Source organism: Sinocyclocheilus rhinocerous, unplaced genomic scaffold (assembly GCF_001515625.1).
Source record: "Sinocyclocheilus rhinocerous isolate Xijiao unplaced genomic scaffold, SAMN03320098_v1.1 scaffold792, whole genome shotgun sequence".
In the NCBI taxonomy this organism is placed as follows: domain Eukaryota; kingdom Metazoa; phylum Chordata; class Actinopteri; order Cypriniformes; family Cyprinidae; genus Sinocyclocheilus; species Sinocyclocheilus rhinocerous.
In genome coordinates this window covers 252162-265843 of record NW_015626872.1, presented here as the reverse complement: position 1 = coordinate 265843, position 13682 = coordinate 252162, and the positions used below count along the sequence as shown (strand labels likewise).

The 13682-nt window shown below is 38.7% G+C and overlaps 1 protein-coding gene across 5 annotated transcripts in view; it reads right to left on the bottom strand.

Moving 5' to 3' along the window:
- LOC107719625 (protein shisa-6 homolog) overlaps positions 1–13682 on the bottom strand; it is a 54253-nt gene that overhangs the window by 30133 nt on the left and 10438 nt on the right. For all 5 annotated transcript variants that reach the window (XM_016527106.1, XM_016527115.1, XM_016527123.1 and 2 more), the window contains exon 4: positions 13016–13114. In XM_016527106.1, coding sequence (XP_016382592.1) covers positions 13016–13114 — 99 coding nt within the window. The remainder of the gene's footprint in view (positions 1–13015; positions 13115–13682) is intronic.

Sequence of the window (13682 nt, the reverse complement as noted above, 5' to 3'; positions counted from 1 at the left end):
CTCATCCTGTGTGCTGCAGTCTGTGCGCAACTTCAAAAAATACCGCCAGAAGAAACCTTACATCAGCCTTGGTTGTGTAATGCTATTGGCTGGTCTCGTGACCGATTGCGTCATGCTACGGGACGGGAGTATCTTTTTGAATGAGATGGGAGCACGTTAACGGAGCGGGATAATTTTCAACGATTAAAACCTTATGTTTTACTCTCTTCTTCGCATAAAGACATCGTATGGCTTCAGGAGACTTTGAATGCAGCACAACTTGTTTGTAATGCTTATATACTGCTTTTTTTTGGTCAGTTTTTGTAATAAATACCTGTGACTGTACTTTTATTTGCCTGTTACGTGTTTTATATTGGTCTGAAGTGGGTAGGTTTAGGGTAGCGGTGGGGTTAGGTTCTCCAATGAAAGCATACATTTATATAAAATTATTTCTGTTTTTTACAAATGCATGCAAACCATTAAATTAAGACAAACAACTGAAAACAACGGAGGACCCTGCACGTCGAAAAATGACGCTAGGGGTACCTTGAGCGTCAAAAAGTGCCGTCAAGTGGTCCTGACCAAGCATCAATATGTGACGAGTTGGGAGTGAGAACGTGTTATTTCAGTAGTCCACTTTAGACATTCTATCAGTATCAGTATGAATGAATGAATGAATGAATGAATGAATGATGCATTTATATAGCGCTTTATTGTGTATTGCTATACACCCAAAGCGCTTTACAATCATGTGTGGGGGTCTCTCCTCAACCACCACCAGTAGACTGTCTAATATGTGATAACACTTTATTCTGATGTACATTCGGCTGACTATAAGGAATTTTGCAAGTACATGTCAGCTTATTCTACTAACCTGAACCCAAAACAGTCTACTAATACTCTAATCAGAGTTAGCTGAGATATAGACGCGTAGTTACTTACTTGGAAAGTCTAAAGCGGATTAAGGAAATAAAGTGTAACCCACTTGCATATAATTGTTTGCACGTATAAGATTATCAAAACAGATTTTCTCAACCCTTCCCCTGAGGAGTGATTGCGCTGATCCATCAAATTGCACTCAACTTCTCCAAATCTAGGCTATTGTAAGTGTCCCGTCTGAAGCATTCATTGTGCTGGAGAATGACATAAAGGACCCTCCATCCATTAGCCTACATATCCAGCACTCAGAGTCTCAGTGGGAGTCGGACTGAACTCATGAGCTCCTGCTAGGCCTGTGTTTATTAGTGCTCAGAGAGGATGAGTTACGCAATGAGCACTTCAGGGATGTTTAGAGTGACAGACCTGCCCATTTCACAGGTCACGCTTACAAAACTTATCAAGATCTCCTACAACACCTATACTAAAGGGTTACTCCACCCCAAAATGAAAATTTTGTTATTAATCACTTACCCCCATGTCGTTCCAAACCCGTAAAAGCTTCTTCTTTTACCTTCTCTTCAGAAAACACAATTTAAGATATTTTGGATGAAAACCGGGAGGCTTGTGACTGTGCCATTGACTGCCAAGTAAATAACACTGTCAAGGTCCAGAAAAGTATGAAAGACATCGTCAAAATAGTCCATCTGCCATCAGTGGTTCAATCTGAATTTTAGGAAGCGATGAGAATATTTTTGGGCGCAAAGAAAATAAAAATAACAACTTTATTCAACAATTCGTCTCCTCCGCGTCACCGTAGCATCATTTTGGAGAGAATCCACTGAACGCAAACTGCGTATGCTGTTCTGTGTCAGCCGCACCACACGGATACGTTTTCTACGTTTATTTACGTTTTGATTTGAACAAATACAGCATATCCGTGTGGTGCGGCGTGACGCGTTGACGCGGAGGAGACGAATTGTTGAATAAAGTCGTTATTTTTATTTTCTTTGTGCTCAAAAATATTCTCGTCCCTTCATAAAATTCAGATTGAACCACTGATGGCAGATGGACTATTTTGACGATGTCTTTCATACTTTTCTGGACCTTGACAGTGTTATTTACTTGGCAGTCAATGGGACAGTCACAAGCCTCCCGGTTTTCATCCAAAATATCTTAAATTGTGTTCCGAAGACGAATTAAGCTTTTACAGGTTTGGAACGACATGGGGGTAATTTTCATTTTGGGGTGGAGTAAGCCTTTAATGCATTAACCGGAAGAGAACTCTGCTGTGCAACATGAGAATAGTCGATTTGAAAACTAGCTGCCCTGTTTACCAAAGAGGAGGCATGAAAGCGATTTTTTTTAGAGGGAGCACAATGTCCTTCCCAGGTCTTTCACACATTTTGTGCAATTTCAAAATGGGCACCAATGAAAACCGTAATGAGGCAATTATCCACACACAGCTGGCACGGAAAAGCCTCATGGACACACTTTACTGCTCTCGTAAACACACGCTCTCTCACACACACTTATACAGACACATATATATTAGAATTTGCCACTGATTCTGTGATGTTTTTGTTTTTGTGTTATAGCATCCCAGAAGGCACTAAAAATAAATAAACAACATTAATTAATTAATTAATTAATTAATTGTCTGCTACTGAAATGACAACAACCAATAATTAGTTTATTCTGTTTTTGAAGTACCTAAATTGTCATGTTATTTTTCACTACTTCATCACTGCTTTTTCCGTTTTAGCTTTGGGCCAGTGGACAAGTGCATCTTTCTTGATGAAAGAACATTCATCATGTTCTTCTTTGCATTATCATTATGCTCAATGTATTTTTAAGTGACAGGAGAGCAAGTTCACTTTCACTAATCATTTTCTAGAGTTTACAGATTTTAATTTTATTTTACTACACTATCAATTATTAAAACATGTTTGTGTATAGAACATTGTGTATATCATTTTTTTTTTTTTTTGTCATTCATTAAAAGGCTGCATTAGTCTTGACACACATTCATGAGAGTCTACAGGACTCCTGAATATGATGTCATTTCTGTTTCATGTTTTTTTTTTCTGCATGTTGGTCACACCATATCATTGGTTAGGCTTTCTTCTTCTTCACGGTATCAGGACAGTTGTATCACTCTGACATATTTCACGGATATCAAAATGAGTTTTAGTTCAGAAATTAAAAGCATGCTAATCATGAAAGAGCTACATTCAAATTATAGTATGTAAAAATTGCACATTTGGAATAATTTAATAGAGTGTCATGTCATTTACCCTGATATAGGCCTATACAGAGACAACCAACATTATTATGGTGACTACAGGGACCACAGAAATCTGTGAAAGAGCTAACTGGATCCCAAGCACCAAAACATACAGAATTGAACGTGAGCCCGGAGCTCAGAGCGATGAGTCTAACTCTGATTCCAGACGGAACAGCACTTTCCGTTCTCATTGCATTTGTGTGCTTTTCCACTGCAAGTGAGAATGGATCGGGTGGGATGAGCTCTGCCTTCCACTGTCTTCATTCCCGCAGCTTCCATATGAATAATAGATTACAAACCAAAACCAGCGTTTGCCTTGCAGGTGTCAAGCACTACGCTCGTAAGGTCAAGAAAGTGTGCTGGGAAGGATATTATTTATATTTCACTTTCCAAATATGATATGCTCGCTTCTTCAAGCCATTAAGTGTGAAATAATACGTTTTGTGAAGAGGTTAATGTCTCCGACCATAAATAGGTCACCTTGTTTGGCGGCTGCTTATTCAGTCTGGAAGGAGCTCATGAAATCTTGATGGTATGTAATCCACATTAATCCATCTATAGGAGTTTCTTTATGTGAGGTCCTTTTGTGGCGGCATTTCATATAAAAGTCAGCCGTTTAGAAACGAGACTGACCTGACGCGATCACAAACGCATACATTCACACGCAAAACATGCCATTTGCAAACAGTATTGTAATTCATGTCTCCTTCTTTGCTTTGCCTTTCATCTGCTAATGTATTCATGAAAGCATTGTTGGTAGGGGGTTTGTAAATTCTTTTCCTCCTCATGCACATCTGAGATTAGCAGCGCGCCAGTGTCTGTTTCGTGCTGAGATTAATGCTCTGAGAAGCAGCTATACAGTCCAGCATATCCGACATACAACCACAATCAGATTACTGTCCATTTTAACTTCAATCAATGGCATTTACGTCTGACGGAGCGAGAAAGAGAAAGTCATCTTTCAATGTGAACTGACACATTTTATAATTGAATTTGTAGCATGGGGAAGTGAGGGCAGTGTTAGCACATTACCATAATAAAATAAAAGAGACGAATGATAAAGCCATAATTTATTGTCTGTCATATTGAATGCACTGCTTTTTCAAATAGCATAAGTTGCTTTTTAGCCTGCCAGTGAGGGCCCTACAGCTACAGTACATTAATCAGCAATGAATATCATATTGAAGCACTGTGGCACTCGCGGTTGTGCGATGTTGTCAATACGGTCATGGCTAAAGAGCGTTGTTAGGCACGACGCGCAACTGAATGCCTGCAACCGCTTCAGCCATCACTACACTCACAATATAGTGCAAAGCCAAATGCTTTCAGAAACACATCCAAAATGTGTTGGATTGGTAATGGTTCAGTACAAAACTGTACATTTTCCTATTCAGCCAAGGTTATGTCATATAATATGTTGATGTAGTTTAACTTCAACCAATTCTTAAGGGCAATTTTGCTACTGTCTGAGGTTGCCACTTGATATACCACATAAAAGGAGACAAAAAGGACGACTAATGTAAATGGCTTATGTATCCTACCATGAATAAACAACAAAGGAGACACAATCAAACAGCTTCATTATGTGCTGTTTACTGAGTACAAGGAAGCATCTTATAAAATAGAGAAATTAATCAGTGCGGCACAGTGTGACATATTCATTTCCATTACGAGTGAATAATCTGCTGGTATCAAGTATCTGGCTGGAGTTCAATGACGTGCCAAGTGGCTTCGTCTCAATACCAACATGCTGCTCCAGAAATGGTTTCTTTTTCTCCCACATGACATTCAGATTCCTCAAAGATAATAAATATCTAAGACGAGAGCATTTGCATGAAAAACTCTCTGCATTCCAAGTGATGCATAAAACATCAGCACTTACTGTAACAAGCTCTGATAACAAGCCCCTGGAGTCCTGATTTATACTGTAGATTAGTGAGGAGCCCACCAAACCCAATCCAAATCAACCCAACCCAAACGAACCCAGCACTAATCCAAAATAACCCAACCAACCCAAACCAAACCCAGCCCTAATCCAAACCAACCCAAACCAACCCAGCACTAATCCAAAATAACCCAACCAACCCAAACCAAACCAACCCAAGCACCCAAATCAACCCAAACAAACCCAGCCCTAATCCAAACCAACCCAAACAATTCCAGCCCCAAACCAAACAAATCCAGCCCCAACCCAAACAAATCCAGCCCCAAACCAAACAAATCCAGCCCCAACCCAAACAAATCCAGCCCCAAACCAAAGCAACCCAAACAAATTCAGCCCCAAACCAAACATCACAATTCACCCCTTTCTCTTCCTTCTCCTTTAGCTCATCTGTCTGAACAAAACCTATTAGTTTAAAGTGGAGGAACACACAGTGGTGAAAAAATAACTTAAGAGCTTACATGTAAATGATTTGGAAAGGAAAGAGTTTTTGTTCTTTTTGACAGTAGAAACGTGCTTGAAATTTCACATGGGTCTAGTAGGATTTTTTTTTTTTTGGTTTCTCTTACATATCTGGGTATGAGTATTTCACATCAATATGAAAAAGAAAGGATTCATGTAACAAGAGAAGACGGAAAATAACAAAAAATATAACCACACAAAAATATTTAAAGAAACATCTTCATCTCTTGTGTAGTTTAACCTCAAACTTTGTGTAAAAGTGCATGATCAGATGTTCTCTTGCATAATAAATGAACCATTCGAGACACTTCAACTCTCTTGAAAGACCTGTCAATTAGCATAAAAGTCCTTTAGCATATAAAAGAAAATGGATCTGCACGAATGTCCCCATTCTCCTACTACTGTTTTTTTTTCTTCCAAATAAAGTCTAGCCCTCCTCATTCTGTCCCACGACACGCAATGAAGAAACCTTGATTTTTAATACAAACTTTTATCTTTTTCCCCTTGTGAGACACGAGGCTCAGCTTTCAATGCCAGCTTCGGCAGCAAACCAGCAAATACAAATCAAGATAAAAGCTGCAAAAAACAAACATCTCAAAATAAAGAGAAATTGGTCAAATATATAGGATATTGAAGTATTTAAATCATGTTTGCCCTGTCAAATACAGTATTTCAGTTTCTAGAAACCGAAGCACACGTAATGAAAACTCTCCATTCATAATCTCTTATTTATCCCACATCGTGATGTAGACATGTGGGGGCGTGTTTAAACGAGGCGTAAAGAACATCTCTTTGGGTTTCTCACTCCAAAGAGAAAGGAAAACTTGAAATCTCATCATATGACCCCTTTAATTTCTAGCCACAGTTTTATGATCCCTCAGTTTGTGGCATCTCTTCTCTGTGAATGAACACTATGAGGAACAAAATCGAGCTGGAAGGATATGAAAACTGACTTTCTATGGATGTTTTGCTGCACTCGGGGAATATGGAGTGAGACAGCTGGACCAGCGGAGCAGAGGACGACTGCGCTGACATTTAGAGACTTTGCTGTTTATGGACACAGTGGGAGGCTCTTTCTGTTTGTTGTCACACTAATGAATTCACTGCTTAGGATTCTGACAGCTCAGACAGGTCACCTGGATACAGATTTTAATCACTGCTTTGACAATGTGCCCTAACCAGTCACCATACGACAAATCACGTGTCTGTCCACGCTGAAGGCGAAACTGCTGTGACTTGATCGCAGCCAATCAGAAGATTGTTTCAACGAAGTGGACCAATCAGCTTTCACGTGGGCGGAGCCTTCAAGCACGAAGCTTCAGAAATAGAATCTAAGCAATCAGCATGATCTTGTTTCTCTTCTTTTTATTTTCCCAGTTAATGTGTTTACTTCTGTTTGCATAATTGCACATTCCTCATCGCTGTTAAAAAACAATCGTCATTCAGGCTTGCAGTGGTGTTTGCACAGTCTCAATCAGTTTCCAAACACAACGATAATGCATTACAAATCTACTCCATTTGGGGGGGAAAACATTTACGTCCAGAGGCTATAAAACCCACTCGGGTGGTGCTGAGTCATACGCAGCCTTGGTTTGAATGGTGCCGTATTTCCATAACATAATAAACTGCAATCAGGCATCCGTCAGGTTGATTTGATGCTGCTTATATGAGCACGGAGGTGCGTGTTAATAACTTTTCAGCCATGGATAAATCACTTAAACTCCAATCCTTCCACCCTCCGGTTGTTATGCCGTCATGTCAATCAAAGCGAAGTGTGTATTCTGATATAATCATTCCCGGCTTCGGAATAATCAAGGATCGTAGGAAATGATCAATCCTGGACTCCTGGTGGAGTTAGATGAGACTAAACCAGTCACTGTTTTTGGACTGAGCTCAAATCATGATAAAATGGCCTGTTTAAAATTCCGTCTCATTTGAATGCCGTCAATCAAAGAGTTCGGCCCGATGGTTCTTCTAAACAAAGATATTTCAAAACTGATATGCAAATCATCTATATTTAACATAGGGGAGAAATGCCAATGAGTTCTCAGCTCAAGAATAATATTCAATAATCCAGTAATCATTGGAATGGATATTTCAAGAGATTGTTTTTCAAAACAAAAAAAAACAATGTTGCTTAAACATTTATGAATGGTTAAAAACGTGATGCGCTATCTCACTCAGAGAAGGACATTAGGAAAAAAACTAAATAAAAAACAAATAGAAACTCTGTGTTTAATTCAACCAGTCTGGGCACTTTTATTTCTTGCATTACAAGTCTATGGATGCCCATTTCCACCTCAGAGTAAAATATTCCTTTCACCTTAATTTCACATGGAGTAATATCAACTTTCTGATAACTGTAATTTTGTAACTCACAATGTGGTTTCAGATCTGTCCTGCACTTTGGAGTGACTTTATTGCTTATTTTAAACTTTCTCTCACAGTCTCACAGTTTTCATTTTTTACTCTGAGATGGAAATGGGCTTCCATAGACTTGTAATGCAAGAAATAAAAGTGCCCAGACTGGTTGAATCTTCTGTACCTATATAATGTGTGCAAAACAATCTGGATAAATGTCAAACCTACAGTACAAAGGCAAATTGCTGAATTCCCAATGCTATTGGGTCGGTGTGCAACTACTTTTTCTTTTTCCCCAACTCACGGAGGCTCTATTGAAAGATGACATGAGGACTAGCATATTAACAAGTTTATGTGAAAGGACTGTCTGGATCTCTTAGGGGAACTGCTCTATATTCAAGCCGACAAAAACCAAAGGTCAGAGCCTTGAAAACCAATCATATACAGCTGCCTTTTCTCCCTCTTAGAGCAGTTTGTGCAAACCTCTCCAGGAATGAGATGTGCGACTGAACAGCCACTTTGGGTCACTCAGGATATTACTCCGTTACATACATATTTGAATAATTATTAGCACTGTAGCATTTCAGAGAGAAGCTTTTCTGCTGACACACTCTGTGATATTGTTTGACTGTAGAGTGACAACTGATGAAAATTCTGTCATTATTTTTAGCCATTATTTACTGTGATTATTTATGACAGGTTAGGTGGAACAAAACAACCAAAAATATGCTTGTGGTCCATAACACCAATATAGATATAAGTCTCTAAAGTGAACACAAGAAACACTGCAAATGAATCTTGGAGTCACGGAGTCCCTGATTTGTGAATGAAAAATGCAATCCAATTTGTGAAATAAATCAACTGATTCAATCCAATTTAATCACTGATTTGGTCCTCTAGTGTAACTCGCTGACTCAATGATCTGGTTGCATTAGCAGGTCACTGGAGAGAAAGATTATCAGTGAATAATGGCATACAGTTTGGTCTGTTTCTAAAACACAGCTACAGCATCATCCCTAGTAAAAAAAAAAGTAACATTTAAAATACATTTAGTATTGTTCAAATCTATTAAGATATTTACTGACATATCGCTCGAGACTGAAGTATACTTGCAGGAGTTCCACTTTAGCACAATTAAATATACTTCAGTATATCTTTAGTTGGACTTCCGCACAAATAAAGTGCATTAAGTACAAAATTAGTTGTTCCAATATAGCAGAATTTAAGTATACCAGTTTAGTTTACTAAAAGTACAATTGCAGGGTATTTTTATTAAGTACATTAATATGTAAATGTATTTGTAGTATGCTTAGCATGAAATAAATGTATTTCAAAACATTTTAGTATATTTTTCACTAGGGATATGGCTTCAGAAGACTCGGAAAATCGTTTTTTTTAACAGATGTTAAAAAGCAATTTCTCCTTTTGTGTTCCACGAAATAAACACAGCCTATGACTGGAACATGAGGGTGTGCAAATAATGACTGCGGTAAACTGAAAAATCTCATTCCATATCTCAAGTTCACATTCTTTGACTGACTCAGACAGTAGAGCTCAGGGACATTAAGAGCTGGGTTAAGATACATGGCATGATGACACACTAGCATGACTGAACTTTTGACAAGAGGTTGTTTTCTTGATCAGCCGTATGTGAACCGATGTTCGTTGTGACCTCTGTAACTCACCCTACAGGGACCAACACGCTATTCGAACAGCCTCTTCGTAATTATGTACCTGAGCGGACGCTCGATCACTCAACGGTCTGCCCGCACACGGGTTTTACCAAAGCTAGAGAGTTTTCCTCTGCAGTGACCCTTTTAATCACCATGGTGAATCTCAAAACCTGGACTATTTTGGAACATGAGGCAAAAGCGGTGAGGACGATACACAGGATGAGAATTGGTAGCATGGCAACAATCAGAGGAAAAGACTGAGAGAGAAAGCTCGGAGCAAAAACAGAGCAATTTATCAAGGAGGACAACATATGTTATCGAGAGGGCCGTGAGCCCATCCAATACGCACTGCTGGTCTCGGTCTGATCATGACAGCGGGAGAATCAAAGAAAACCATTGATCTTAGTGCATCATTATCAAGAGGAGAGATGTGTTCACTGCTCTCAGCCTCGCTCTGATGAGGCAATAGTTTTGCTGGAATGAATCAAACGTGATCACTGTCATCAATGGACTTCAGGCTAGACGGCATGTTAAATTTAACGCACATAAAATGATGTACAGTCTGCTCAACGAGTTATACCGCTGTGCACAACCTGTATTGATTGTTAAATCGATGAACATTGAAAATATGTCTTGCCAAAAAATCTGAAAGGGATAGTTCACCCAAAATAATAATTCTGTCATTAATTACTCACCCTCATGTCATTCCAAACCTGTAAGTCCTTCGTTCATCTTCAGAACACAACTTAAGATATTTTTGATGAAATCCGAGAGCTTTCTGAACCTGCATAGACCGCAGCGTAACTGACACGTTCAAGGTAGCAAGGACATCGATAAAACAGTCAATGTGACATCAGTGGCATGCATCGTGGTACTTTGGTGAACAAGCATCAAAGACTGACAGGAAAGAGAAGAAATTGTTGAATAAAGTCATTATTTTGTTTTCTTTGCGCACAAAAAGTAATCTTGTAGCTTCATAGCGTTACGGTTGAACCACTGATGTCACATGGACTATTTTAACAACATCCTTATTACCTTTCTGGGCCTTGAACTTCGTAGTTTGCTGTCTATGCAGGGTCAGAAAGCTCTCAGATTTCATCAAAAATATCTTAATTTGTGTTCTGAAGATGAATGACGATCTTACGGGTTTGGAACGACATGAGGGTGAGTAATTAATGACCGAATTTTCATATTTTTTTGGGTGAACTATCCCTTCTAAAAATCATTTTTACCCAAGAAAAGATCAAACATTCATGTAAATAAGGTCCTTATAAATGAGTAAAAGTAAAACCAAAAAACACTAATAACAAAACATTGCAATCATGGCAGTTCATATCGCAGCACCTGTCTAAGAAATGAAAGGTGCTTTTTGTCATGTTCAAATGCAGGAGTCTGGAAAGCATTCACCCTGCAGCAGCGTCCATATCCTTTCTGCTCATATTTCACGACTAACAAAAATAGCCGTTCCTTCCACCATGACTAGATGGCTGAATAGGCCATTGTGAAAAGGGCACTAAAGACACATAACCCCCCAAAAAAAAACAAATGTCTTGAGCAGGGTGGAGGCAGACAGACACGGAAAAATAAATGGATTTTAGGTCAATGCATTGTACCGGAGGAAATGAAATTTGGAGAGAATAAAATGCAGGCCTAATGGAGATTGTCTAGTCCTCTCATGGTTATTTTGGCCTGGGCCGTGGAATACTATGGTGTTTAAGAGTTGTTATGTGTTACTGGTCAGATACTAATCAATGACACGTTTATCTCAACATTTTAATGGCGATAACATGAGTGCTTCACGCATCACGTATACCAAAAGATGCCAGTACCTCTTATTTCTTACCTCTTTTCCTTTGTCCTTTAAAGGAGTTACAGAAAGGCAATAAACATGAGCAGGTTCTTATGAGCGATTCTTTTGCACAGAGTAGATTAATTGTTAGCAGTCTGAGTCAGCAGAGAGCACATGAATATTAATCGCTGCATCACAAGTGAGAACTGACACATGTGGAAGATTTGTAAATGAGCGACCCTGCATGTGGGATGAAGAAGCTCTGCCACGTCAGTCAACTTACCGCTGGCTATTAGATGAAGCTTAATGTTTTATGTACGTGTTAAAAATCACGCAGCTGGTGCAAACGCTCCACGTTTTGCTTATAGAACATTCTGACGCAGATTACTAATGTTACACTACAGATGTTGAGATGATAACAGACAAAAAAAAAAGTATTTTAGAAGAATATGTCTTGTTTTATTTTCAGTAAAGTTTATAGAATCCTAGTAAATTCCTACAAAGAGAGCTAACATGAGACTTTTTGTTGTTTGTATCAATCCACCTGTCTTTGTTTAGAATTTAGAATTTTTATTCAATTGATAATCAAATGTTTCATTTAAAATATTGCATTTTCATGTCTATTTAAATTTTAGGTCACACTTTATTTAAAGGTCCAATTCTCACCATTTACAAATCATTAACTATGACTTTTGCCTCAATAAACTCCTAATTTGCTGCTTATTAATAGTTAGTAAGTTACAGGTAGTTGTTAAATTTAGGTATTGCGTTCATATTTGACCCAAAGTTGGGTTGAAACAACCCAGCATTTTTTAGAGTGTAGGATTAGGCATGTAGAATATGGTCATGCAGAATATGTGCTTTATAATCACTAATAAACAGCCAATGTGTTAATATTAGGCATGCTAAAAAGCAACTAGTTAATAGTGAGAATTGGTCCCTATTTATTGCTAAAATCACAACATTCAGGGTTTAAAGTGTATTTAAACATCTACATTTTGATAACAGTGTTGCAAAACTTGCAGATCTCACAAAATGAACAGAAAATAAAACAGCTCTGATGTGTAGAGAGTGGAAGCAACGTTTGGCTGCAGTGAAGAGCTGGACGGAGCAGGTTTCTCTCACCAGTGTCTGTAGAGCAAGCGCGGAGTGGAAAATGGAAAACGCAGAGTGGAGCGAACTGATTACAGAAAGCTTTGAGCAAGAAGAGGAAATCTCTGTAGCTCCACTCACATACTGTGATCCAGTCAGATTGTTTCTTGGCAACATGCGAAGCTCATACAACAAACTACTCAATATCAAAAGAGTCATGAACTGAAAAATCTAAATCTTCTTTATCTTTTGACATACGTATGAGAGGTCATCGGAGGTCATTTCCAGTCGCAATTTTTACAGAAAGAAATACTGATTGAGGAAAGTTTGATTGATTGCATAGTGGTTAAACAGTGGAAGTGTGCTTAGAATTACGAATATACCTAAAAAAAAAAAAACTAGGGTCTCAGATCAAGCCAGATTCAGTGCTAGCAACCAGCACTGTGAATTCCTAGCCAACATGTTGAGAAATAAACGTTAGATTTTGTTTACACCTTCTTTGTTATGAACGAATGATTTCAGTGTCATTAAGCGGCGATATAGAATCCTGTTACCTTTTACGTGGCTCCGGCCAAGCGTCACAAAGCCAGACGATATGAAGTTGTGAAGGTCATGGCCGCCGCCTCGAGTGCTCTCCTTCGAGTAATGTGCTCCTGTAAATGGACACCAGAACATTAATGTAGAAGATCACTCAGCGTCTTGTCACACTTTGCTTCAAAGGTAAACAGCCGTCAGCAGCATATCAAGCCAAATTCCCAGTGCATTTCAAGACTTATGACTTTCCATAATTCATAGGTAAAGTCACCTTGTCCACCCAACAACACGCTGCTCTGTCATGAGAATATTAGATGCTGGCACCGTCTGAGGTGTTATATTTATTCTTCTGAGGCTAATTATCAATGAAATCCCAGCATGTACATGGAGGAGTCAGAAAAGTCGGACGATAACCTTGAGCACCATCTGGGAGTTCAGTGCAGTCGCGGTCACTCAAATCTAGGCAGCATATCTAAGTGTTTCTGGGCTTTAGTGAACACAGAATCTAATGTTTTTAATTCCTAAATCTGTACACAATATCCACCCATAAATTACAGGGTCCCACTTTATATTAGGTGGCCTTAACTTCTATCAGAAATGTACTTATTGTGTTCATATTGTATTGCAAAACAATTTTGCTGCTATTGCAACGTGATCTCATGATAATTCGTATGTATTTTACGTAAC